Here is a 26,946-nt window from a genome sequence, read left to right on the forward strand (position 1 = left end):
AGGGATAGTGATCAATAAATACTGAGGGAACTCAGAGACCAGTGCCGGTGCAGGTCCTCACTTGCTGAGCGCCGGTCCCCTGGGCCCACTTTTCTTCCTCTATACTTTGTGTCTTATTTCTTTTCTCAGTCTCTCGTTTCCACCTTGTGAGAAATACTCAGAGGTGTGGAGGGGCAGGCCCCCTTCAAAATGATCCACCCACCTCAGCCTCCCAAAGTGCTGGGATTACAGGCATGAGCCACCATGCCCAGCCACATATAACTTATTTCTAAATAACTTATTTAACTAACACCACATGTTTTTATGACCCCCTATTTTATGGATGAGAAAAAAGAGGCAAGAGAAGCAATACCAGTTGCTTAGGATTCCCAGCTACCAATTAGTGGAAGCAGAATTTGAACCAAGGAAGTCTCTGGAGCCCTCGTTCCCAATCTCCTTTTCTTCCTCTCCATGTCTTTCTTTCTCCCCCTGCTCCCAGGCCTCCTACATCACACCCTTCTGGACAAAGCTTCACATCTGACATTTTCTTTTTTGGGGTGGACAGAGTCTCACTCTGTCACCCAGGCTGGAGGGCCGTGGCGCAATCATGGCTCACTGCAGCCTCAAACTCCTGGGCTTGAGGGATCCTCCAGCCTCAGCCTCCCAAGTAGCTGGGACTATGGGCATGTGCCACCACACCTGGCTAATTTTTTAATTTTTTGTAGAAATACAGGGGGTGGGGGCATATCTGAAATTTTTAAACCTTCCCTGACTGCCGTGAGCATTTCTGGGTAGAAGCCACTCCACGCCCTTACTTTGCTGGCATGAGTGCCGGACAGCAATTTGGCAACATCCTCTAGACCACAAATGTGCATGGCCTTTGGCCCAGCAAATCGGCTTCTGGGAATAAATATGACAGATACTGTTACATACATGGGAAATGCCATGGACATGATGACCCAGGGAAGCACAGTTTGCAAGTACAAAAGGGCTGGAAACACCCAAAAAGCCCATCCCCTGAAGACAGTTTCAAAAATGACGGTGCATTCATGTAATGGAATAGTACACATTTGTGAATGAATGAATGAGGTAGCTCAATATATCTGCCTATGGGAAAATCACCAAGATATGTTGCTAAGTGAAAAACAGAAAGATACAGAATAATGCTACCATTTTAATTTTTAATGGGAGAGGGAAGAATAAGGAAATGGATTCATATTTGCTTAATTACACAAGCTTCCTGATGATCCTTTTGGATCCAGAAGTTTGAAAACCACAGCATCAAGAGGATGCCCACTGGGCATGGTGGCTCACGCCTGTAATCCCAGCACTTTGGGAGGCTGAGGAGGGTGGATCACCTAAGTTCAGGAGTTCGAGACCAGCCTGGCCAACATGGTGAAACCCCATCTCTACTAAAAACACAAAACAATTAGCTGGGTATGGTGGTGCAGGCCTGTAATTCCAGCTACTTGGGAGGCTGAGGCGCAAGAATCATTTAAGCCTGGGAGGCGGAGGCTGCCGTGAGCCGAGATCACGCCATTGCACTCCAGCCTAGGAGACAGAGCAAGACTGTCTCAAAACAAACAAACACACAAAAAAATAAGATGCCCATTGGAGATCTCCATTCACTATTTTATCAGATGATATTTCAGCACTTGAGTGAAGAAAATGTCTACAACTGGTCCAAACACTCAAGGAATTTAGACTCTTGACAGAGAAACACACAGAAGCAAGCAGATATGCCCCGAACCAAACTTGCTTTTTCTTCTAAGCCTGCTTCTTCAGAGCAGCCTCTGACCCTCCAGGGCCCTGAGAGGAGTCCCTGGAGCCACAGGAGCTTGGGAGCCCAGAGAGGTGGGGGAATCCCAGATGGTGACAGCATCATCCAGAGGAGGAACATGACGATGGCCACAGATTCCCAATTTGGAAATAACTCAGCAAAACAACACTGACAGAAAATTCAGAGATTTCCAAGAGACTAGCCTCCCTGTTTCCATTTAGAAATTCACCTACATACATCCAGGGTGAGAGACCCCAAGCATCAGATGTGTCATACACAAGCATCAGATCCAAGTTAGAGAGGGCACCTGGGGACAGAAACCTCCAAGCCAGCCAAAAGCCAAAGGAAGGATTTTACAGAAAGATACAGGAATGTGGGGCCAGGCACAGTGCCTCATGCCTGTAATCCTAGCACTTTGGGAGGCCGAGGTGGGAGGATCGCTTGCGGCCAGGAATTCAAGGCCAGCCTGAGCAACATAGCGAGATCCTATCTCTACAACAAATTTAAAAACTAGCTGGGCGTGATCACATGTGCCTGTGGTCCCAACTACCCAGGAGGCTGAGGCAGGAGTTGAGCCCAGGAGGTGGAGGCTGCAATGAGCAATGATGGCGCCACTGCACTCCAGCCTCAGTGAAATAGTGAGACCCTGTCTAAAAATAATAATAAAAATAAAAAATATATAAAGATGTCAGAGCACAGGGACCAGAGCTGTTAGTCGGCCTTATGGAGACCCTGGCCAGGACAGACACCTCTGGGGACCAGGAAGTCTCTCAGTTTCTGTCTCTGAGGGTTTGGCTCTCTGAGTCTCTCTGTCACCTCTCATTTCTCTCTCATCTCGCTCTGTCTATGCTGTGTCTCTATCTCTTTCAATCTCTCTCTGTCTCTGTCTCCCAGCCCTTATCTCTGAGTGTGTCTGTTTCTCTCTCATTTCTCTCTCTCTCTCTCTCTCTTTCTCTCTCCCTCCCTCCCTCCCTCCTCCCCTCTCCCTACTGCAGGTTGGTCCATAACCCTTATCTTCCCCAGACCTGATGGAGTTCTGGTATTAATCTGTTTATGGCCTGTTTCCCTCCACTAGAACACAGTCTTCATTAAAGGCAGAGATTTTTGTCTGTCTTATTTTCTGCTGTATACCCAGTGCCTGGGATACTGGCTGGCTCAATAAATATACGCTGAATGAAGAATGAATGAATGACCATTCTCATGAACATTATTATTTGATGCCAACTGTAAAGCAACAATAATAATAATTGTCACTGCCACTGCTGCTATTGTTGGTATATCTACTTTTTATTTAGTACAAACTATATCCCCGAAATTGAGCTAGGCAGTTTCTTGTTTAAGTTTTACAGACCACGCTGTGAGGTAAGTACTATTAGTATGCCCTTTTTTCTTCTTTTTGAGACAGAGTCTCACTCTGTCGCCCAGGCTGGAGTGCAGAGGCCCGATCTTGGCTCACTGCAACCTCCACCTCCCAGGTACAAGTGATTTTCCTGTCTCAGCCTCCCTAGTAGCTGGGATTACAGGCATGTGCCAGCTAATTTTTGTATTTTAGTAAAGATGGGTTTTTGCCATGTTGGCCAGGCTGGTCTTGAATTCCTGGACCTCTGGTGATCCTCCTGCCTCGGCCTCCCAAAGTGCTGGGATTACAGGCGTCAGCCACTGCGCTTGCTCCCCCAGCCCCCAAACTTTTTTTTTTTTTTTTTTTTTTGAGACAGGTCTGGCTCTGTCACCCAAGCTGTAGTGCAGTGGCGCAATGGTAGCTCACTGACGCCTCTAACTCCTGGGTTCACACAGTCCTCCTGCCTCAGCCTCCCAAAATGCTGGAATTCAGGCCTGAGCCACCGCGCCCTACTATGCCCATTTTTCAGATAAAGAATCTGAGGGCCCTCGAGGAGAAACCACTTGCCCAACATGAGCCCTGGTCTTGTCTGACCCCAAAGCCCATGGGAAGTTTAGGCTGCGTGGAAGGACAGCCTGGTGGGCTCAGGATCTGTCCCATCACGAGTTGGAACCTCAGCTCTGCCACTCGGCAACCGCGAGCCGTTAGTAAGTTGCTGAATCTCTCCGTGTGCCTCCGTTTCCTCACCTGGAATGTGGGCTACCTCACACAGGAAGCCGCCTCTTCTAGTGGGCACCGACGGAGCGAGCGCGCGTCTGCAGCGGGACTGAGCGCCGGGAGAGACCTGCGCAGGCGCAGGCGCGCGGGGAGGGCCAGCCTGGGTGGCCCACAGCGCCCGGCGGGACTGGCCGCCAACTCCCCTCCGCTCCAGTCACTCGTTTGGAGCTTGAAGAAGTGGGTATTCCCCTTCCCACCCCAGGCACTGGAGGAGCGGCCCCCCGGGGATTCCAGGACCTGAGCTCCGGGAGCTGGACTCGCAGCGACCGCGGCAGAGCGAGCGGGCGCCGGGAAGCGAGGAGACGCCCGCGGGAGGCCCAGCTGCCCGGAGCAACTGGCATGGCCCGAGCCATGGCCGCCGCGTGGCCGCTGCTGCTGGTGGCGCTACTGGTGCTGTCCTGGCCACCCCCAGGAACCGGTGAGTGACCCCCGCGCAGTCCGGTGGCCCCTGTCTGGCTCCCAGCTCCGCATCCAGGCCGGGTACTCGCCCCCTTGGGTTCTCGAAGATGACGGCGCCGCCCGGCGCCACCCACCCCCCATCTCTGCCCCGGGGTTGGAAGGAACACGGTGCGAGGGTGCGAGGGCAGGACCCTCCTCTTGGCCACCCGGAGAGCGGTCGGAGTTGGGTACAGAAATTCCTCGAAATTGGCAGCAACACGGGGTGGGCACAAGACCCTCCTCTGGGCCCCTCGGAAAGGGGATGGAGTTGGGTGAGGAAATTTCCCAAAAAGGCAAGTGAATCCCGGAAAATCAGCAGATGGTGACGCATGCCAGATTACCTTACCCAGGTTCCTGCTCAGCATACCCAGGCCATAACCCAGCAGCGTGCTGGCAGGCTGGGTCTGGACGGAGAGGATGGTTGATGTTGGGGAGGAGGACAGTGGGTGACACTTGACACCATTACCCCTCTGACCCCCAATGTCTGACTCCAAGGGCCTGGCCATTCATTCATTCTTTCATTCTTTTTTTTTTTTTTTTTTCTGAGACAGTCTCACTCCATCACCCAGGCTGGAGTGCAGTGTCCTGCTCTCGGCTCACTGCAGCCTCCTCCTCCCGAGTTCAAGCGATTCTCCTGCTTCAGCCTCCCGAGTAGCTCGGATTACAGACATGTGCCACTATGCCTGGCTAATATTTTTGTATTTTTAGTAGATACAGGATTTCACCATGTTGGCCAGGCTGGTCTCAAACTCCTGATAAATATATATATTATATATTATTATTATATATTATATATTATACTAATATATAATATATTATAAAATATATTATATTATACTAATATATAATATATTATAAAATATATATTATAGTAATATATAATATAATATATAATATATAATATTAATATATATAATATAATATATATTATATATATATTATATTATATTATATTATATATTATAATAATACATATTATGTTATATATTATAATATATAATATTATAATAATATATATTATATTATATATTATATATAATAATATATATATTATAATATTATATATTATATTATATATATATTATATATTATATTATATATATTATATTATATATTATATTATATATATTATATTATATATTATATTATATATATTATATTATATATTATATTATATATATTATATTATATATTATAATAATATATATTATATTATATATTATAATAATATATATTATATTATATATTATAATAATATATATTATATTATATATTATAATAATATATATTATATATTATATATTATAATAATATATATTATATATTATATATTATAATAATATATATTATATATTATATATTATAATAATATATATTATATATTATAGTAATATATATTATAATAATATATATTATATATTATAGTAATATATATTATAATAATATATATTATGTGTTATAGTAATATATATTATAATATATATTATAGTAATATATATTATAATATATATTATAGTAATATATATTATATTATATATTATAGTAATATATATTATATTATATATTATAGTAATATATAATATTATTTATGTATATTATAATAATATATAATATGTATTATGTATTATATAATTGATAATATATAATAATATATTTCTTAATTAAATATATTATATATTTATAACATATATTATTTATATAATAAATAATATGTATTTTATTATACATTTAAAGAGTAAATAAATAACATATTTTATTATTTATTTATATATTTTGTGTATATATATATATATATATGTATATAGTGCGTGTGTGCGCGTATGTATGTGTGTGTATGAGAGAGAGAGAGACAAGTTCTTGCTTTGTTGCCCAGGCTGGAGTGCAGTGGTACAATCCCGGCTCATTGCAAACTCGACTTCCCAGGCTCAAGCGATCCTCTCACTGTGGCTTCTGGAGTAGCTGGGATTATAGGTGCTCACCACCACACCTGGCTAATTTTTTTTGTATTTTTGGTAGAGATAGGGTTTCGCTATGCTGCCCAGGCTGGTTGCAGCCAAGCACAGTGGCTCATGCCTGTAATCCCAACACTTTGGGAGGCTGTGGTGGGAGGATCACTTGAGCTTAGGAATTCAAAACCAGCCTGGGCAATATGGCAAGACCCCATCTCTACAAAAATAATTAACTAAATAAAAATTTAAAAATAAAAAAGAATGCATAGGACCATGTTTATTAGTGTCAATAAGCGCTGTCACATTTTGAGGACCTACTATGTGCTAGGGCCCTTAGCAGAAAGATTTTTATATAGGACCTGGGGGATTAGAGGTCAGTCTCTGACCACCCAAGTTCAAATCCCACCTCTGCCACTAAACCTCTGTATGACTTGGAGGACAGTATACTCTGTGTCAGTTTCCCTGTCTGTAAAATGATGTTAACAGTAGTGCTTGCCTCAGGGGGGCTATTTGAGGATTAAATGCCAAGATATATGTGAAGCACCCAGAATAGCCCCTGATCTGTGTCAGCACCCTGTGAGTGTCCACTGTTCTAAGTCTCATTTTACAAACTAGGAAAAAGAATCAGAGAGGTTAAGTAACCGGCCTGAAGCTTCACAGCAGAAAACTGAAGGGACCCAAAACTCCTGGGCTATAATTCCCTTCCTCTCGTACCTCAATCCCCCACATTCTTCCAACCAGGACCCACCCAGAGTAATAATGCAGCGTTTCATGGATTTGAAGACCCAGGATTTCTCCCCGTTTTCTACACTGGGGATATTCTAACCCCTAATGGCAAGTTGTGCTATAAATGACAACAGTCATGGTATGTGAAACCTACGACACTGGTGCGATGAAAAAGTTCTGGGCCAGGTGCGGTGGCTCATACCTGTAGTCCCAGCACTTTGGGAGGCCGAAGTGGGAGGATCACTTGAGGTCAGGAGTTCAAGACCAGCCTGGCCAACATGGTGAAACCCCATCTCTGCTAAAAACAAAAATACAAAAAATTAGCCAGGTGTGGTGGTGGGAGCCTGTCATCCCAGCTACGCGGAAAGCTGAGGCAGGAGAACCGCTTGAACCCCAGAGGCAGAGCTTGCAGTGAGCAGAGATCGCGCCACTGCACTCCACCTGGGCGACAGAGAGAGACTCCGTCTCAAAAAAAAAGAGAAGAAAAGAAAGTTCTGGCGCTATATAGTAGTAACGGTTGCACAATATCGTGAAATGTACATAGTGCCACTGAACTGTATGCTTTAAATGACTTAAATGGTAAATTTAGTTTTTTAACCACAATATTTACCACAATTTTTTAAATCAGTGATGTTGAGATTCAGGGAAATACGGTAATAATAGAAGAAATACGGTAATAAATAGCCAAAGTGAAGGAGCACGGCCAAGTTGCAGACCATCCCAGACGCCCTTACCCTCCTCGCCTGCCATGGCCCCAACTAGTGCCCCAGTCCCCCCTCCCCCCACACCCCACCGTCCACCGGGGCTCCAGGGCCCCAGCGTGCAAGTGCACGCCCAGATGCCCGGGCTCCTGGAGCCCCTCCCTATCTAGTCCAAGAACGCCCCGGGTCTGACACCTCCTCTTCGGTTCTCCGCAGGGGACGTCGTCGTGCAGGCGCCCACCCAGGTGCCCGGCTTCTTGGGCGACTCTGTGACGCTGCCCTGCTACCTACAGGTGCCCAACATGGAGGAGACGCACGTGTCACAGCTGACTTGGGCGCGGCATGGTGAATCTGGCAGCATGGCCGTCTTCCACCAAACGCAGGGCCCCAGCTATTCGGAGTCCAAACGGCTGGAATTCGTGGCAGCCAGACTGGGCGCGGAGCTGCGGAACGCCTCGCTGAGGATGTTCGGGTTGCGCGTCGAGGATGAAGGCAACTACACCTGCCTGTTCGTCACGTTCCCGCAGGGCAGCAGGAGCGTGGATATCTGGCTCCGAGTGCTTGGTGAGCAGGGGGTTTTGGGGAGGCTGAATGAAAGGCAGAGACTTGGTGGGAGGATCAGGGAAGTTGGCAAAGAGCAGGGAGGCCTGGGAGGGAGGGAGATTCCCTCCACAGCAGATTCCCTGGGGACAAAAGGAGGGGGCAGCGCAATGATGTGGGGTGGGGTGGGGGGAGGTGAGTGGGGGGAGGGGCTGCAGGGCAGGAAGAAAGCAGAGCTCTCAGGGAGTAAGGACCCCCAAGCCTGGGATCAGAAAGCCCTGAGGGAGGGGGAGGGGTATATTGGAAAGGGAGCTGGGAGGGGACTGGGAAGGAAGGGAGGAGGCCTGGGTGGCCTCTTCTGGGTCCCTCCTTTCCTCATCTGTAAAAGGGTTGGTGACAATAGCATCACCCTTGGAAAGCTGTCCTGAGTGTCATCACTGCCTAGGAAAGAGTCTGTCTGCCCCCTTGGACTGTGTACCCATGAGGGCAGAACCAGGGCTATTTTGATCACTGCTGGGCCCCAGCACTTTCCACCAAACAATATTTGTTGAGCACTTATTATGGGCCATTCTAAGAGCTTTACCTGCATATTCTCATTGCCTGTGATTCCATCATTATCCCCTGTTGACAGACAAGGAAACTGAGGCACAGACTTGCCCAAGACCAAAGGTGCAGCCTTAGGGCAGCGGCGCTTCACCGCTGGCCCATGTTAGCCCCTTAGAGCTGTCGGTTACTGTTACTTTATCTGGTAAAGAAGGAGAAAGTTGAAACAGACAGACAGGAAAGCAAGGATCCTGATACCCAAAAGAGGAGGGGATCATGCTTTCATTTTCATTAGCTCCATGAGGCCCTCCTCTTGGAACTTGAGCAAGAAGTCTCTGTGCCTCAGTTTCCTCATCTGTGGGATAGGGATCACCATGAGGATTCAAAAAAACTGACCCTTTTTTTTTTTTTTTGAGACAGTTTAGTTCTGTCGCCCAGGCTGGAGTGCAGTGGTGTGATCATAGTAGGTCCTCACTGCAGCCTGGAACTCCTGGGCTCAAGGGATGTTCCCACCCTCCCTGTAGCTGGAATTACAGGAATGTGCCACCATGCCCAACTTGTTTTCTGTTTTGTTTTGTTTTGTTTTTAAGCTTATGTGCCAAGAACTATTCCAAGCCTGTGCATGAGAAACTCATGAAATGTCAAGGGCTTGGAACTGTGCCTAGCACACAACACCCACCCAAAGGCAGCTCTTGTCACTCCAGCAAGCCTGGGATTCCGGGTATCATGGTTTAGGATGAGGGTAAAACAGAAACAGTGAGTCAAGTTAAGGAGAAATCTTCGGTAAATACTACAGGTAATGATGGGGAAGGAAGTTCCAGGTTTGGGAATCACCAGGATGATGATTAAGAGATGGTCAAGGTGGTTTTGGAGTCAGACAGACTTTATGCGAAAGCCCAGCTCTGCTGCTTACAGCTGTGTGACCATGGGCAAGTCACTTCCCTTCTCAACTTCAGGGCTCAGGCTTCCTCTCCTCCACTGAGCCCCAGACCAGGATAACCCCCTTTGGGTTTCCCCTTCCCAGCCCTGCCCTCTCCGAGTCATCACTGCCTAGGAAAGTCTGTCTGCCTCCTTGGACTGTGTACCCATGAGGGCAGAACCAGGGCTATTTTGGTCACTGCTGGACTCCAGCACTTTCCACCAAACAATATTTATTGAGCACTTATTATATGCCATTCTAAGAGCTTTACCTGCATATTCTCATTGCCTATGATCCCATCACTATCCCCTGTCAACAGACAAGGAAACTGAGGCACAGACTTGCCCAAGACCACACAGCTGCTCAGGGACACAGCTGGGATTTAAACCATGCCATTCTGTATCTTTTTTTTTTTTTTTTTTTTTTTTTGAGACAGAATCTCACTCTGTCGCCCAGGCTGGAGAGCAGTGACACAATCTCAGCTGACTGCAACCTCCGCCTCCCGAGTTCAAGCAATTCTCTGGTCTCAGCCTCCCAAGTAACTGGGATTACTGGCGTGTGCCACCATACCCTGGCTAATTTTTAATAGAGACAGTTTCTCCATGTTGGCCAGGCTGGTCTCGAACTCCTGACCCCAAGTGATCCACCCACCTCAGCCCCCCAAAGTTCTGGGATTATAGGCGTGAGCCACCCCGCCCAGCAACCATGCCATCCTGTACCCTTAATGAATGCCCCCTTCTGCCACGGAGGGGTTCGTTGAATGACTTGTTGCTTTTGTTCCTCTTCTCAGCCAAGCCCCAGAACACAGCTGAGGTTCAGAAGGTCCAGCTCACTGGAGAGCCAGTGCCCGTGGCCCGCTGCGTCTCCACAGGGGGTCGCCCGCCGGCCCAAATCACCTGGCGCTCAGACCTGGGCGGGATGCCCAATACGAGCCAGGTGCCAGGGTTCCTGTCTGGCACAGTCACTGTCACCAGCCTCTGGATATTGGTTCCCTCAAGCCAGGTGGATGGCAAGAATGTGACCTGCAAGGTGGAGCATGAGAGCTTTGAGAAGCCTCAGCTGCTGACTGTGAACCTCACCGTGTACTGTGAGTGTGCCCAAGTTAGCGATGGCAAGAACCCCTGCCGGGCTGCCCCCACCACTGTCTACACTGACTCCCCAAGGCACTGTAGGCGTTGCTTCCATCATCTGCACCGGCTCCCCTGACTCCTGTCTACACGACCCACCCCCATTGTCTGCACCAGCTCCCCTGGGCCGTAAACAACACTGTCCCTATTGTCTACACCAGTTTACTTGGGCCATAGTCAATGCTGGTACCCAGACTGTCTGCCCTGGCTCCTCTAGCGGCTGTCTGCACGGATACCTGACACTCTGTTGACTCCCTTGAGCACAGTCTACACTGCCCCTAAACTGCCTACACCCATTTCCCCAGGCAAGTATCCACAATGACCCTCCCCACATTGCTACACTGGTTCTTCTGGCCACGATCAACACTGCCTCCCTTATTGTCTACACCCACTCCCTTGTCCTTTTCTTTCTTTCTTTCTTTTCTTTTTTTTTTGAAATAGAGTCTCACTCTGTTACCCAGGCTGCAGTACAGTGGCATGTTCTCGGCTCACTGTAACCTCTGCCTCCCAAGTTCAGGTGGTTCTCCTACCTCAGCCTCCCAAATAGCTGGGATTAAAGGTGCACACCACCACACCTGGCTAATTTTTGTATTTTTAGTAGAGACAGGGTTTCATCATGTTGGCCGGGCTGGTTTCGAACTCCTGACCTCAGGTGATCGGCCTGCCTCGGCCTCCCAAAGTATGCTGGAATTATAGGCATGAGCCACTGTGCCCGGCTTTTTGTTTTGTTTTGTTTTTCCTTTGGACAGGGTCTCGCTCTGTCACCCAGGCTGGAGTGTAGGGGCATGATCATGGTTCCTACAGCCTCACCCTTCCAGGCTCAAGCGATCCTTCTCCCTCGGCCTCCCAAGTAACTGGGACTACAGGTGCAGCCACCATGCCCAGCTAATTTTACAGTTTTTTTCTAGAGAGAGTTTTGCTATGTTGCCCAGGCTGGTCTCAAACTCCTAGGCTTAGGTGATCCTCCTGCCTCAGTTTCCCAAAGTGCTGAGATTACAGGCGTGAGCCACTGCACCTGGCCCCTTATCCATTTTCTACACTGCCTTACCATTGTCTACACTGGCTCTCCTGGGCCACAGACAGCACTAACCCCATTGTCTACACCACCTATTTTGGCCACCAGCTGTGGGGTGTTTTCACTGTCTCCCATAGTGTCTACACTGGCTCCTATGACCACTGTCTATGTAAACACCCCACTTTTTCTACACTGGTTCTCCTAGGCACTCTCTAAAGTGCCCCCCGACACTGTCTACACTGACTCCCTGGAGAACTGTCTGCATTCACCTCCCACATTGTATCGACCAGTTCCCCTGAGCCACGATCAACTGTCTCTGCCGGGTGCTAGTTGCATTGATCTTCTCACATTGTTTGTGCTGGCTCCCCTAAGCAGTGTCTGCAGAGTCCCCCAGTGTAGTCTCCATGCTCCTCTGCCCAATATTGTCTACACTGGCTCATCTACAGGCTATCCAGTCTCACCCCACATCACCACACTGGCCTCCTTGTGTTCTGTCTGCACAGCCCCCTGACAGCATCTGTCCTGATTCTCCTGCACAGCGTTACCTCCACCAGCTCCCTCACGGCATCATCGACATTGACACCCACACATTTATCTCCACTGACAGCCCCAGGACTCTCTAACCAGTGCTGTCTAACAGAAATAGCATGCAAGCTGCATATAGGATTTTCAATTCTCCAGCAGCCACCCCATTAAAAAATTAAAAGAAAGAGGCCAGGCACGGTGGCTCATGCCTGTAATCCCAGCACTTTGGGAGGCCGAGGCAGGTGGATCACCTGAGGTCAGGCATTCAAGACCAGCCTGATCAATGTGGTGAAACTCTGTCTTCACTAAAAAATACAAAAATTAGCCAGGCATGGTGGCGGGTGCCTGTAATCCCAGCTACTCGGGAGGCTGAGGCAGGAGAATCGCTTGAACCTGGGAGGCAGAGATTGCAGTGAGCGAGATCGCGCCATTGCACTCCAGCCTGGGCAACAGAGCAAGACTCCATCTCAAAAACAAGAAAAGAAAGAGATGAAGTTTATTTGTTTATTTATTTATCTATTTATTTATTTGAGACGGGGTCTTACTCTGTCACCCAGACTGGAGTGCAGTGGCACAGCTCACTGCAGCCTCAACCTCCTGGGCTTAAGTGATCCTCCCACCTCAGCCTCAGTCTCCTGAGTAGCTGGGACTACAGGCGTGTGACACCATGCCTAGCTAATTTTTGTTTTTGTTTTTGTTTTTTTGTTTTGTGATGAAGTCTTGCTCTGTCACCCAGGCTAGAGTGCAGTGGCGCGATCTCAACTCACTGCAGCCTCCGCCTCTCGGGTTCAAGCGATTCTCCTGCCTCAGCCTCCCGAGTAGCTGGGATTACAAGCCCTGGCCACAGTGCCCAGCTAATTTTTGTATTTGTGGTAGAGACGGGATTTCACCGTGTTGGCCAGACTGGTCTCAAACTCCTGACCTCGTGATCCACCCACCTTGGCCTCCCAAATTGCTGGGATTACAGACATGAGCCACCGCACCCGGCCTATTTTTATTTTTTCTGGAGACAGGATCTCTCTATGTTGCCCAGGCTGGTCTCGAACCCTGGTCTCAAGTGATCCTCCTGCCTCAACCTCCCAAGGTACTGGGATTACAGGCATGAGCCACTGTGCCTGGCCAAAATTAATTTTTAATAATTGCCTTTACTTAACCCAATATACCTAAAATATTATTTCAACTTGTAATTGTTTTTTTAAAATTATTCTTGAGATCTTTCCCATTTATTTTGTCCTAGTAAAGCCTTTGAAATCTGGTGTGTATTTCGGCCTGGCTATATTTCGAGTGCTTGGTAGTCACATGTGGCCAGTAGGTGCCATATTGGACAGCACAGATCTAGACTAAGCTCCCACATCATCTACACTGGCTCATCCAAATACTGTCTACACACACAGAGCCTGTCTTAATTTCTTCAGCTCCCAGGGACACACTGTGTATGTGGGGGTGATCTCACCCCCACCACAACATTTTCAACACTGGCCCGACAATATAGCATCTGCTGTAATATTCCAACACCCTGTCTACACTGAGCCCATCAGTAATATCCACACAAGCTCTTCTAGACATCATTCATACTGTTCCTCCCACCATTGTCTATACTGCTTACTCCCCGCCAGGCAATTGGTACACAGATTCCCTCAGGTACTGTCTATACTGGAGTCCCTCAACACTGTCACTGGGTCTGAGCGAGGAGGAGATCTACACTGACTCCTACCCCTCGCCCCCGAATAAAACCCTGTCTCATTGGCCTGCCCCCAAGGACATGGAAAGGTCTTCGCTGTCAATCACGTATGGGATGGCTGAGCAGCAGCCTAGAGCAGGGTTATCTGGGACTCTTTCCTGCAGGACTTGTCAGAACCTTGAATACACTGCTGTGTATTGTGAGTGGTCATTGCCTATGAGTGAGAAAAGGAGGAGGCATTTTCCTGCAGGACACCCAAGACATGCCTGGTCCAGGCTACCCAGGAAAGCTAGTGGAGAAAAGCAGCTCCTCAGAAGCCTTCTCCATGTCCCCACTGACCAAGGACTCCCAGGCTTCTGCTCTCTGTGGCACCCCATCTACCTAGACTCCTCCTAGGCCTCTCCAGCTCCTGCTGTTTTCCAAATATCCCCAGGCCTTTTCCTGCAGTGTCGTGAATCCCACGTAGCCCCAGGCCCCCCAAAGCCTCCCAGTCTCTGAACCTCTGTATCCATTTCCTGCAGACCCCCCAGAGGTATCCATCTCTGGCTATGATAACAACTGGTACCTTGGCCAGAATGAGGCCATCCTGACCTGCGACGCTCGCAGCAACCCAGAGCCCACAGGCTATAATTGGAGCACGTGAGTCCTGGGTCTCAGGGAGGAGGGGCTGGGGGTCTGGATTTCTAGGACTGACGGAGGAGGGGCTGGGGGCCTGGACTCCTGGGACTGAGGGAGAAGGGGCTGGGGGCCTGGACCCCTGGGTCTGAGGGAGGAGAGGCTGGAAGCCTGGACCCCTGGGTCTGAGGCAGGACGGACTGGGGCCTGGACTCCCGGTCTAAGAGAGGAGGGAGATTCAGAAAAGAAAAAAAGAGAAGGAGGTTGACTTCGGGCCCCCCAGTGGGGGGCATCTCTGTTTTGCAGTTGAGGCATTTAGCAGGTGGTTGAATCCTGGCTGGTGGACGCACCTGCTTTTTGGGGTGTGCCTGCTCTGTGCCCGGTACTTCCCCCAAATCCCATGTGACCCCATGCTGTGCACAGTCAGCAGCTGTTGCCCTGCCCAGGTTAAAGACCAGCCACGAGAGGGCAGAAGCGGCCCTTGAATCAGCGCCTGGCTCCAAAGCTGGTCCTCTGCCTCTTGGCCAAGCTTGTCTAACCTGCAGGCCACATAATTTGTAAACTTTCTTAAAACATTATGAGACTTTTTTTTTGCGAATTTTTTTAGCTTATTAGCTATGATTAGTGTTAGTATATTTTATGTATGGCCCAGGACAGTTCTTCTTCTTCCAATGTGGCCCAGGGAAGCCAAAAGTTTGGACACCCCCACTCTAGACTGTAACCACGTCACCATCACCTTGTGTAACCTACTTGGTTATCTCTGGATGGAGCAAGTACTATATCCCCATTGTCTAGATGAGAAAGTGGAGGCTCACAGCAATAAGATTTCCCCAGATTCACACTGAGGCTGAGATCAAGAGCAAGGTAAGAAAAAGGCAAAGAGATAATACATAATTTTATAATACATAATTTTACATAAATTACATAATTTTACTGAACCGCCCTTTTTTTTTTAAAGAAGGGGCTCTGTCGCCAAGGCTGGAGTGCAGTGGCGTGATCATAGCTCACTGCAGCCTGGACCTCCCTGGGCTCAGGTGATCCTCCCACCTCAGCCTCCTGAGTAGCTGGGACTACAGGCACACACCACCACACTCAGCTAATTTTGTTGTATTTTTTTTGCAGAGACAGGGTTTCGCCACATTGCCCAGGCTGGTCTGCAACTCCTGGGCTCAAGCAATCAACCCACCTCAGCCTCCTAAAGTGCTGGGATTACAGGCGTGAGCCACCTCGCCCAGCCTTAGGTCTTTTTCCTTATTACAAAAATAACTTGTGTCCACTGTAGAAATATCAAACAATTTAGTTATGAGCAAAAAGAAGAAAGTAGTGCCTATAGTCAAGTGTACCCAGCCACCTCCAGAAATACCCAGTGACCCCTTATTATACATCCTTCTGTCTTTTTTCTCTCTGTTTCTAAACAAAGACTGGAATTATGCTGTACATATAATTTTGAAACTTTTCGTCTATCTTGTGAATACCTTTCCATGTCAAAGCACATAGATCCACAACTCCATTTTCCCCCACGTTGTATTAGGAAGACTGTCAAACATACAGAAAAATCATAGGAATTTTCCAGTGAACACTTAAGATTCCACCACGTGGATTCCCCCGCTAACATTTTACTGTGCTTGCTTTATCACGTTTCTGTGATTCCTTCAGTCCCTCTATTCATCCATCAATCATATTATGCATTTCAGAGCACCCCCAGCTCCCCTGCTTTTTTTTTTTTTTTTTGAGGCAGGGCCTCACTCTGTTGCTCAGGCTGTAGTGCAGTGGCACAATCACAGCTCACTGCAGCCTTGAATTCCTGGGCTCAAGCGATCCTCCAGCTTCAGCCTCCCAGGTAGCTGGGACTACAGGCACACACCACCACGCCTGGCTAACCTGGCCCCTTTTTTAGTGTTGCTGGGATTCCACCACTTTAAAAAAAAATTCAAAGAATAGAGACAGGATCTCACTATGTTGCCCAGGCTGGTCTTGAACTCCTGTACTCAAGCAGTCCTCTCACCTGGGCCTCCCAAAGGGCAGGGAAGGGATTCCAACATATATGGATGTCATCAGTTATTTAACCAGTCCCTAGTAGAGGACACAGATGTCATTTTCCATTTTCAACTCTGCAAATGCCATGGTGGTGTCCATCCCCACTGGTCACTTGTCAGCAGTTGTCCGTGGAAGGAATTGCTGGTCAAAGGTTTTCAACTGGTGTGATGGTGCCTTTACTGTCCTGCCTCAAAGCACCACAATTCAGGCTCTTGAGCCAGATAGCTGCGTTTGCATCCCAGCTCTGCGGAGCACCCAAAGCCTGATGCTTCCATCTCCTCCACTTCTGTTCATTAAACAAGTGTTCCTTGACTACTTACTGTGTGCCGGGTGCAATTAACCAACATACGTTGGTCGATAAAACAGACCAAATTTCCTCCCCATATAGAGCTTCCATTCTAGTGGTGAAAGAAACAAGAAGCAAGATAAAGTGTGTAGTGTGTGTGCAATGGTGATAAATACCGTGGAGAAGATAAAGCAGAGAAGGGAATGGGACTGGGCTCCATGGCTCATACCTGTAATCCCAGCACTTTGGGAGGCAGAGATGGGAGGATCACTTGAGGCTAAGAGTTCAAGACCAGCCTGGCCAACATGGCGAAACCCCATCTCTACCAAAAAAGATACAAAAATTGGCCGGGTGTGGTGGCATGCACCTGTAGTCCCAGCTACTCAGGAGGCTGAGGTGGGAAGATTCCATGCACCCAGGAGGTGGAGGTTGCAGTGAGTCAAGATGGTGCCACTGCACTCCAGCCTGGGTGACAGAGTGAGACGCTGTCTCAAAAAAATAATAATTAAATAAAAAGAGAAGGGGATGGGAAGGGTGATCATCACAGTTGAAATAGGGTGGCCAAGTGAGGTGTTACTAAGGTGACATCCCAGCAGAGGCCTGAAGGAGATGAGGGTGAGCTCTGCGGGTGCCTAGGGGGAAAGCATTCCAGCAGAGGGAACAGCATGGGCAAACCCATTTCTATCCATCAGTCCCTGCATAAGCAAACACCCTGGACACCTAACTGGAGAGTTTGAGGACCAACAAAGAGGCCACTGTGGATGCAGAGGCGGGAGCAAAGGGGAGAGTAATGGAAAACGTGGGCGGAGGTAGCAGGGGCCAGATCACGTGGGGCCTGTGACACCAGAAGACTTCGGTTTAACTCTGAGCCAGGCTAGGCCGCCAGAGGGTACTGAGCTGAGGTATGGGAACTGACTTAAGGTTCACAGGCGACCTCTGGTGGCCATGTGGGGAACAGACGAGGGGGCGAGGGCAGAAATGGAGCCCAGCGTGGAGGCGGCTGCTGGGGGCCGGGATGCACAGCGCCAGAGCAGGGAGGTACCGTGGAAGCCCTGAGGAGAGGTGGGATTCTGGATGGATCTTAAGGCGGGGCCGACATGATTGGCTAATGGGTTGGGTGCGGGCATGAGAGGAAGGGAAGAGTCGGGGGGCCTCCAGAGTTGCTCTCCGCTTATGCTATAGAGGGCGTGAGGGTTTCTGGGCACGTAGTGAGTGCTCAATCACTGTCACTCCGGACCTGCAGCAGAGGCCACCTCCTCACCTTTCTGTCTCTCCCAGGACCATGGGTCCCCTGCCACCCTTTGCTGTGGCCCAGGGCGCCCAGCTCCTGATCCGTCCTGTGGACAAACCAATCAACACAACTTTAATCTGCAACGTCACCAATGCCCTAGGAGCTCGCCAGGCAGAACTGACCGTCCAGGTCAAAGGTGAGGAACTCCCTGGGTGGGAAGAACAGGGACCAAAGGAAGAGGTCGAGGCAGAGTTCCCTCTCTAATGCTCTCTGGCTCCCATCCTTCTCCTAAGCCTTCTCACAAAAGGACCAGTGGGGCCAGCTTTACTCCCCTGTTAACTCCATACCTATATCACTGGTACCGTTGTTCAGCTGCCTGGATACACTCCCTTCACACACACAGGTTGGGATAGATGTGGAATCCCTCTCTCTCAGGGACTCAGGCCTTTCCAAATATATTAGGCAGACCTCTATCAATTGCAATTGACAGAAACACAAAGTAGTCTAAGCAAAAAAAAACAAACAAAACAGGACTTTATTGAAAATTCACCTTCAGGTATGGTTAGATCCAGGGGCTCCAACCATGTAACCCAGGAACTTTTATTTTATACATCTCTTGTCTCTGCTTTTCGTTATACTGGCTTTATTCTCAGGCAGGCTCTTAAGCAAGATGGCCCTCAGCAGGGACAGGCTCACATTCTACCAGAATGGCAACAGCAGGAGAAAAAACATACCACTTTCAATAACTGTAGCCAAAGTCCCAGGGCTGGCTCTCATTGGCCCAGCTTAGGCCACAGCCCACCTATGAACCAATCATAGCAGCCAGGGAGAATGGAATATTCTGATTGGCCAGGCCTGTGTCAAAGTCCCATTCTAGGCACCAGAGGGTGGGATCCATTCCACCTGAATTAAATAGACTGAGGCAGTGGAGTGGTGGCTCCCTAAGGAAATTCAAGATGCCATTTCAAGAATGAGGGATAAACCCCAAGAGTTTCCTTACCTAAATACCTGTTTCCTTCTCTTTCAGAGGGACCTCCCAGTGAGCACTCAGGCATGTCCCGTAATGCCATCATCTTCCTGGTTCTGGGAATCCTGATTTTTCTGATCCTGCTGGGGATCGGGATTTATTTCTATTGGTCCAGATGTTCCCGTGAGTTCCTTTGGCACTGTCATCTGTGTCCCTCGAGTGAGCATCGCCAGAGCTGCCGTAATTGAGCACCTACTATGTGCTGGGCTCTGTGCTGAGTCCTTCCCGTGTGCCTCTCACTGAATCCTCACCCCACTGCCATGAGGTTTCCCCCATTTAACTGATGAGGGTGCAGAGCCAGGGAGTCTTGTTCACTGGTTCATTGATTACATTTACAAATATTATTTGCAGAGTGGGAGAAGAGGGTATAGGGTCTTAATGCCATGGTAGGGACTTTGGAATTTAATTCAGGTGATGTGGGAGTCCCTGCCAGATGGATGGAGGGTGAAATAATGCTTAACCCCTCAGCCTTACTCCATCTGCCTTGTTCAGGAGTGACTCCTAGGAGGAGGTGGCAGGAACTGGCACCTCTGATCCTCAGCTCTAAAAGGGTCTGATGCTTTCACACCTCAAGAGATTTGCACAGGCCGTTCCCCTGCCTGGAGCACCCTCCCATGGCTACTTCTGGAGAAGTGTGCCAGCTAATTCTGTAATCAGAGGAACGATACTTTGCTGAACACTGTCTACATGCCACTTTGTATGTATAACCCCCTCGATTTTAATTTTTAATTTTTTTATTATTTATGTATTTATTTATTTATTTTTGAGACAGGCTCTCACTGTCGCCCAGGCTGGAGTGCAGTGGTGCGATCTCGGCTCACTGTAGCCTTCACCTCCCAGGTTCAAGCGATTCTCATGCCTCAGCCTCCCGAGGAGCGGGGATTACAGGCACGCACTACTATGCCCAGCAATTTTTGTATTTTTAGGAGAGACAGCGTTTCGCCATGTTGGCCAGGCTGGTCTCAAACCCCTGGCCTCCTGTGATCCACCCGCCTCAGCCTCCCAAAGTGCTGGGATTACAGGCATGAGCCACCACACTTGGCCTGTACAATCTCCTTGAATGCTCACAACCACCCAGCAAAGTGGTTCTCCCGTGAGCCCCATGTTACAGAGGAGGAAGTATTTGCTTTGAGAGATGAAGTTACCTGCCAATGGTCAAACAGCTGGAAATGGTTGTTGGGGAGAAGAAGCCAGATCTTTGACTACCAAGCTTTTCCTTCAACCACTAAACAAAGCTGCTTCCTTACATCCCAGATGGATACTCCCTCATCCAGGAAGCCCTCCCTGACCCCCAAGCATGAGCCAAGCATCCACTAGGCTCTCCCACTCCAGCCTTGCCCATTCTGGGTCATCACCGTGGGGGACTTGTTTGTCATCCCCAGTGGACTGTGAGCCCCAAGAGAGCAGACCTGAGGCTGTCACTGTCATGACTGTGTCCCCAGGACCGCCTACCACTGGGCCGGGCATAAAAGAGGCACTCGAGGAAGTGTTTGCTGAGTGATGCAATGTGTCAACTCCAGAGCCAGACTGCCTGTATCTGGGCCCTAAAGCTACTGCTTGATTAGTGATGTCACCATAGGCAAATAGCTTAATCTGTATGACTCAGTTTCCTCATCTGTAAAATGGGGTGATGGTACCTAATAATACAGTAAAGCACTTAACACAGCAGGTGGCACATGGTAAGCCACATACTGGGTATGTATTAGCTATGATTGTTATTGCTATTATTACTATTATTGTTATTATTAACATAAACTGCACAAGAGCAGGCTTTTTGTTTGTTTGTTTGTTTTTGTTTTTGTTTTGTTTTGAGACAAGATCTTGCTCTGTTGCCCAGACTGGAGTAGTGCAGTGATGTGATCTTGGCTCACTGCAGCCTCAACCTCCCAGGCTCAGGTGATTCTCCCACCTCAGCCTCTCGAGTAGCTGGGATTATAGGCGTGCACTCCCACGCCTGGCTAATTTTTTATATTTTTAGTAGAGATGGAGTTTCGTTGTGTTGCCCAAGCTGGTCTCAAACTCCTAGACTCCAGCAATCCGCCCACCTCAGCCTCCCAGAGTGCTGGAATTATAGGTGTGAGCCACCATGCCTGGCCAAGAGCAGGCATTTTTATCTGTTTTGTTCACAGCTGTGTCCCCAGCACCTAGAATGTACCTGGCACAAAGTAGACATTCACCATTTGCTGAATAATACTACTATTTGCTAAATAAACCCCTGTTGAATAGTCTAGGAAACTGAACACAGAGAGGTTAAGTCACTTGTCCAAGTTCACACAGCTCCTAAAGGACAGAGATGGAATTTGAACCCATCCATCTGGTTCCAGAGCCAGGCTCAATATTTATGGATATTTCATAACCAAGTGAATAACTGGATGGCTAAATCCTTAGAAAGCACACCCACCATCCCTGTCTGACACACGTGTATACCATTAAGGGAAATGGCACCCCCATGTAATAGCAGAGGCAGAACTTGACATTTTCAGGGCCCTGACACCCAGGCATGTCTTCTTCCCATGCTTCCCAGCGTTATTCCTTCCTGACGACTTCCCCTCCTATTTCCCCAGGTACGGAGCATGCCAGTGCCTCAGCTAATGGGGTAAGTGCAGTGTTGGAGCTAAGGAGGGTGTGGGGTCTGCACGGACTACAGACCAGATGTCTTCAGATGCCCACAGCCCGGCCTCAGGAGCCTGGGTCTTTTCTCCTGGTGCCTCGAGCGGCATTTCCCAACCCTTCCTGCTGGGCGGAATCCCCTGTAGAGTTTGCTAAGACGCAGCCCCAGACAGTCTGGTCTGTGATGGGGTCAGGGAATCTGCATTTTAATATCCGCTCCCTCCCCCCCGCCCCCCGCCCCCCGCCCCCTCAATTCCACCCATGGCCACACCTTGAGAAGCACTGCCCTGGCTTCCAGGGAGAGAGGAGGGGACGGGCCTGCAGTTCTTTGCACATGGGGCTTCAGTGGGAAGATGTTTGACTTTGTTCAAAAGAGCTCCAAGGCTAAAGTTTGAAAACCCTCTTCTAGCATATCTCCTATTCAGCTGTGAGCAGAGAGAACAGCTCTTTCCAGGATCCACAGACAGAGGGCACAAGGTGACAGCGTCAGGACTGAGAGGGGAGAGAGACTGGAGCTGGCAAGGACATGGGCCTCCAGAGTTGGACCCGACCCCAATGGATGAAGACCCCCTCCAAAGAGACCAGCCTCCCTCCCTGTGCCAGACCTCAAAACGAGGGGGGCAGGTGCAAGTTCATAGGTCTCCAAGACCACCCTCCGTTCATTTGCTAGAAGGACTCACTAGACTCAGGAAAGCTGTTAGGCTCACAGTTACAGTTTATTACAGTAAAAGGACAGAGATTAAGATCAGCAAAGGGAGGAGGTGCACAGCACACATTCCACGACAGATGAGGCGACGGCTTCCATCTGCCCTCTCCCAGTGGAGCCATATAGGCAGCACCTGATTCTCACAGCAACATGTGACAACATGCAAGAAGTACTGCCAATACTGCCAACCAGAGCAGCTCACTCAAGATCTTTGTGTCCAGAGTTTTTTGTTTGTCTTGAGACAGGGTCTGGCTCTGTTGGCAGACTGGAGTACAGTGGTGAGATCACAGTTCACTGCAGCCTTGACTTCTCAACTCCAAGTCATCCTCCCACCTCAGCCTCCTGAGTAGCTATGACTACAGGTATGTGCCACCACGTCTGGCTAATCTTTTTATTATTTGTAAAGTCGAGATTTCCCTGTGTTGCCCAGGCTGGTCTTGAACTCTTGGCTTCAAGTGATACTTCTGCCTTGGCCTCCCAAAGTGCTGAATTAAGCAGCTCACCATCCACACGGCTGACCTCATACGTCAAGCCAATACCATGTGGCCCAAGACCCCCACCATAAATCACATCATTAGCATGAACCACCCAGAGTGGCTCAAGACTCCCAGATCAGCTACCAGGCAGGATATTCCAAGGGCTTAGAGATGAATGCCCAGGAGCTGAGGATAAAGGGCCCGATCTTTCTTTGGGCAAGGTTAAGCCTTTACTGCATAGCAGACCACACAGAAGGGTGTGGACCACCAGAGAATTTTGGTAAAAATTTGGCCTCTGGCCTTGAGCTTCTAAATCGCTGTATCCGTCAGATCTCTGTGGTTACAAGAAACAGCCACTGACCCTGGTCACCAGAGGCTGCAATTCAGGCCGCAAGCAGCTGCCTGGGGGGTGTCCAAGGAGCAGAGAAAACTACTAGATGTGAACTTGAAGAAGGTTGTCAGCTGCAGCCACTTTCTGCCAGCATCTGCAGCCACTTTCTGCCAGCATCTGCAGCCAGCAAGCTGGGACTGGCAGGAAATAACCCACAAAAGAAGCAAATGCAATTTCCAACACAAGGGGGAAGGGATGCAGGGGGAGGCAGCGCTGCAGTTGCTCAGGACATGCTCCTATAGGACCAAGATGGATGCGACCCAAGACCCAGGAGGCCCAGCTGCTCAGTGCAACTGACAAGTTAAAAAGGTCTATGATCTTGAGGGCAGACACCAGAATTCCTCTTATAAAGAAAACTATTTGGGAAAATACGTTGAGGGAGAGAAGACCTTGGGCCAAGATGCTAAATGGGAATGCAAAGCTTGAGCTGCTCTGCAAGAGAAAATAAGCAGGACAGAGAATTTGCTCTGGACAGAGATGGAAGAGCCGGGAACAGAGAAGTGTGGGGAAGAGATAGGAACCAGCAGGATGGCAGGGGCAAAGGGCTCAAGGGTGAGGAGGCCAGTGGGACCCCACAGAGTTGGGGAGATAAAGGAACATTGGTTGCTTTGGTGGCATGTAAGCTCCTTGTCTGTCTCCAGCACCCAGAATCTCATTAAAGCTTATTTATTATACCTCCAGCGGCTGCGTGCAATGGGGTCTCTTGTGGAAATCAAGGAGCAGACGGGTTTCATGTGTACTGTCACCACGTGGGATGGAACCAGAGGCATGGAAGCAAGATGCTAAATGAAGAGGGCCATAAGGGCTGGGATTCCCAGGCACCTTAGGAACAGCTTGTCTTTTTTTTTTTCCTCTCCAGAAAAAATGTTTAAGGGACGGTGTCTCCTGTCACCCAGGCTGGAGTGCAGTGGCATGATCATAGCTCATTGCAGCCTCTAACTCCAGGGCTCAAGCAGTCCTCCCACTTCAGCCTCCCAAGTAGCTGTGACCACAGCTGCCCCTCACCATGCCAAGCTAATTTTTTTAATTAGATAGTACATAAATGTCCCAAAATTAGAAGTTATAAAAAGACATGAGGGATCCATTCTAATTTGTGTTTGGAGTGTAATGGTCCAGCTCCATTCTTCTGCACATGGATATACAGTTTTACACAACACTGTGAATGTAATGAATGCCACTGAATCATACACTCAAAAATAGCTAAAATGGCAAATTGTTATCTCTTTTTAACCACCATTTTTGAAAATTAATTATACCAAAAAACCATTGAATAGTGCACTTTATTTATTTATTATTTGTCTATTTATTTATTTATTTTAGAAACAAGAGTCTCACTTTGTTGCCCAGGCTGGAGTGCAGTGGCGTGATCATGGCTCATTGCAGCCTCGACCTGCTGGGCTCGGGCTATCCTTCCATCTCAGCCTCCCGAGTAGCTGGGACTATAGGTGGGCGCCACCCCACCTGGCTAAATTTCTTTATAACTTTTGTAGAGATAGGCATCTCACTATGTTGCCTAGGCTGGGCTGGAACTCCTGGGCTCAAGTGCTCCTCCGGCCTTGGCCTCCCAAAGTGCTAGGATTACAGATGTGAGCCACCGGGCCCACCCTGAACCTTACTTTTTTTGCTCAGTTTCTGGTAATTCAGAGAATGCCTCCTTAGTTCTACACCTACCTCATATTCCATGGGAGGGATGTACAGGGCTTTTTTAACGAGGCCTCTAAGGACAGGCATTTGTATCATTTCCAGCCTTTTACTATTACAATGTTGTAGTGAATAACTTTACACACTGTCATTTATTTTACTTTTTTTTTTTTTATTTTAGAGACAGGAATCTTGCCATCTTGCCCAGGCTGGTCTCAAATTCCTGGGCCCAAACAATCCTCCCGCCTTGGCCTCCTAAAGTACTGGGATTTATAGGCATAAGCCACCGTGCCTGGCCAATGCACACTGTCATTTAGCTCATGTTAACACCTGAGTGTAGGACACACTCCTGGAGGTGGAATTGCTGGGCCAAAGAGTATGTTTCTTGTCATTGTGATAGATATTGACAAATGAACCCTCACAGAAGTTGTGCTGAGTTCTGTTCCCACCAGCAACGTAGGCGATGACCTTTTTCTGGAGGGAGGGGGCATCCTTGAAGTCCACAGAGCCAGGAATGGAGAGTGGGCCCAGAATTTTGGTATAGGTGTTGTATAAACTTATAGTGAGGTTAAGAAAACAGCAACTATCCTTATCAGAGACTTGGCGGGGGGCAGGGTATGATGGAGATCATAAGCAGGCTAAAACACTCCACACCCTCCCTCTGCATTGCTCCTGCACGGGAGTCGGGAATCTTTTCAGGTTGATACGATCTCACCTTGAGGAGCTGTGAGGTCCCAGAAGCCTCTGGGTTGCAGATTGCTTGGGGTGAAAATGTCTGTGCTACTGAAATCTAACTTTTTTAAAAATACTACGGGCTGGGCGCAGTGGCTCACGCCTGTAATCCCAGCACTTTGGGAGGCTGCAGTGGGTGGATCACTTGAGGTAAGGAGTTCAAGACCAGCCCACAGTGAAACCGTGTCTCTACAAAAAAACTTAGCCAGGTGTGGTGGTGCATGCTTGTAATCCCAGCTACTCAGAAGGCTGAGGTGGGAGAATCCCTTGAACCCGGGAAGTGGAGGCTGCAGTAAACCATGATCGAGTCACTGCACTCCAGCCTGGGTGACAAGAGCGAGACTCTGTCTCCAAAAAAAAAAAAAAAAAGAACTGGATTGTCTGGCTCTACTCTGGGCACGGCATGCAGGCCCAGTTCTGCTGCTCTGCTGTTTGTTCTGCTTTCCTCCACATATTGGCATCACCCTCTGGTGCCAAGATGGCTGCTGCATTCCAGGCATCACATCCAGACTCAGACCCAGAGAAGCTGCCCATCCCTACCTGGGTGAGCCTTTGTAGGAACGAGAAACCGCATCCAGCAGCAGAAACCTCACCCAGCAGCATCTTTTCCGGTCTCATTCACCAGCGCTGCCCACCGCTCAACCAATCCCTGGCCAAAAGAATGGGACCGCCTGGAAGGCTGGACCAAACAGGACCTGCCCTCTGGGGCTGGGGAGAGGCCCAGATGAAGGCTGCAGGACAGCATGGACTCCTAGACCTCTGTTACCAGCAGTGACTACCTCTGTCTGGGTGGTTGGAACATGTTTGAATTTTATTCTAAGTACTGTCTAAAAGTTCTGCAATAAACCTTGACTCTTCTTTTAATAATGCAAAAGGAATCTAAGTGATTGTTTGAAAGGGAGAGGAAGAAAGAGAGAGGGAGGGAGGGAAGAACGGAGGGAGGCAGGGAAGGAGACAGAGAGAGTAGAATCCAGCCACCGGAAAATCCAGAATAGCTGGCTTTGCTTAATCCATGCCTGGAAATAACTGCTGGGTTTGCAACAGCTTCTCTCCCGGAGACAGACCAAGGAAACTACAAAACTGCAGGAAGGATTGAAGGGCCGGGCACAGTGGCTCATGCCTGTAATCCCAACACTTTGGGAGGCCAAGGTGGGT

At 48.6% G+C, this 26,946-nt stretch overlaps 1 protein-coding gene across 3 annotated transcripts; it reads left to right on the plus strand.

The window, feature by feature from the left end:
• The first annotated feature begins 3,931 nt into the window (after nucleotides 1–3,931).
• On the plus strand, nucleotides 3,932–26,665 carry PVR (PVR cell adhesion molecule). 3 transcript variants are annotated; one of them, XM_055369692.2, is made up of 8 exons: nucleotides 3,932–4,293; nucleotides 7,906–8,253; nucleotides 10,482–10,778; nucleotides 14,561–14,678; nucleotides 18,256–18,404; nucleotides 19,236–19,358; nucleotides 21,800–21,831; nucleotides 22,255–26,665. In XM_055369692.2, exons 1-8 carry the CDS (start codon nucleotides 4,215–4,217, stop codon nucleotides 22,324–22,326), a joined length of 1,218 nt encoding a protein of 405 aa, XP_055225667.1. In that variant the 5' UTR covers nucleotides 3,932–4,214; the 3' UTR covers nucleotides 22,327–26,665. The 3 variants fall into 3 exon arrangements, with proteins under 3 accessions (XP_055225667.1, XP_055225666.1, XP_055225668.1); XM_055369691.2 differs by lacking the exons at nucleotides 21,800–21,831; nucleotides 22,255–26,665 and adding an exon at nucleotides 20,008–21,006 and having other exon boundaries at nucleotides 3,943–4,293; XM_055369693.2 differs by lacking the exons at nucleotides 21,800–21,831; nucleotides 22,255–26,665 and adding an exon at nucleotides 20,008–21,006 and having other exon boundaries at nucleotides 4,117–4,293; nucleotides 7,983–8,253.
• The last annotated feature ends 281 nt before the right edge of the window (nucleotides 26,666–26,946 follow it).

The sequence above is a fragment of the Gorilla gorilla genome, chromosome 20 (genome assembly GCF_029281585.2).
Source record: "Gorilla gorilla gorilla isolate KB3781 chromosome 20, NHGRI_mGorGor1-v2.1_pri, whole genome shotgun sequence".
Classification (NCBI taxonomy): domain Eukaryota; kingdom Metazoa; phylum Chordata; class Mammalia; order Primates; family Hominidae; genus Gorilla; species Gorilla gorilla.

What these genes read in the sequence shown, in the direction of transcription:
- PVR (XM_055369691.2), top strand. Translation starts at nt 4,215, where the DNA reads ATGGCCCGAGCCATGGCCGCCGCGTGGCCGCTGCTGCTGGTGGCGCTA. An exon ending in CTGGCCACCCCCAGGAACCG is followed by an intron (nt 4,294 to 7,905) that starts GTGAGTGACCCC and finishes GGTTCTCCGCAG; the next exon opens with GGGACGTCGTCGTGCAGGCG. An exon ending in TGTGAACCTCACCGTGTACT is followed by an intron (nt 10,779 to 14,560) that starts GTGAGTGTGCCC and finishes CATTTCCTGCAG; the next exon opens with ACCCCCCAGAGGTATCCATC.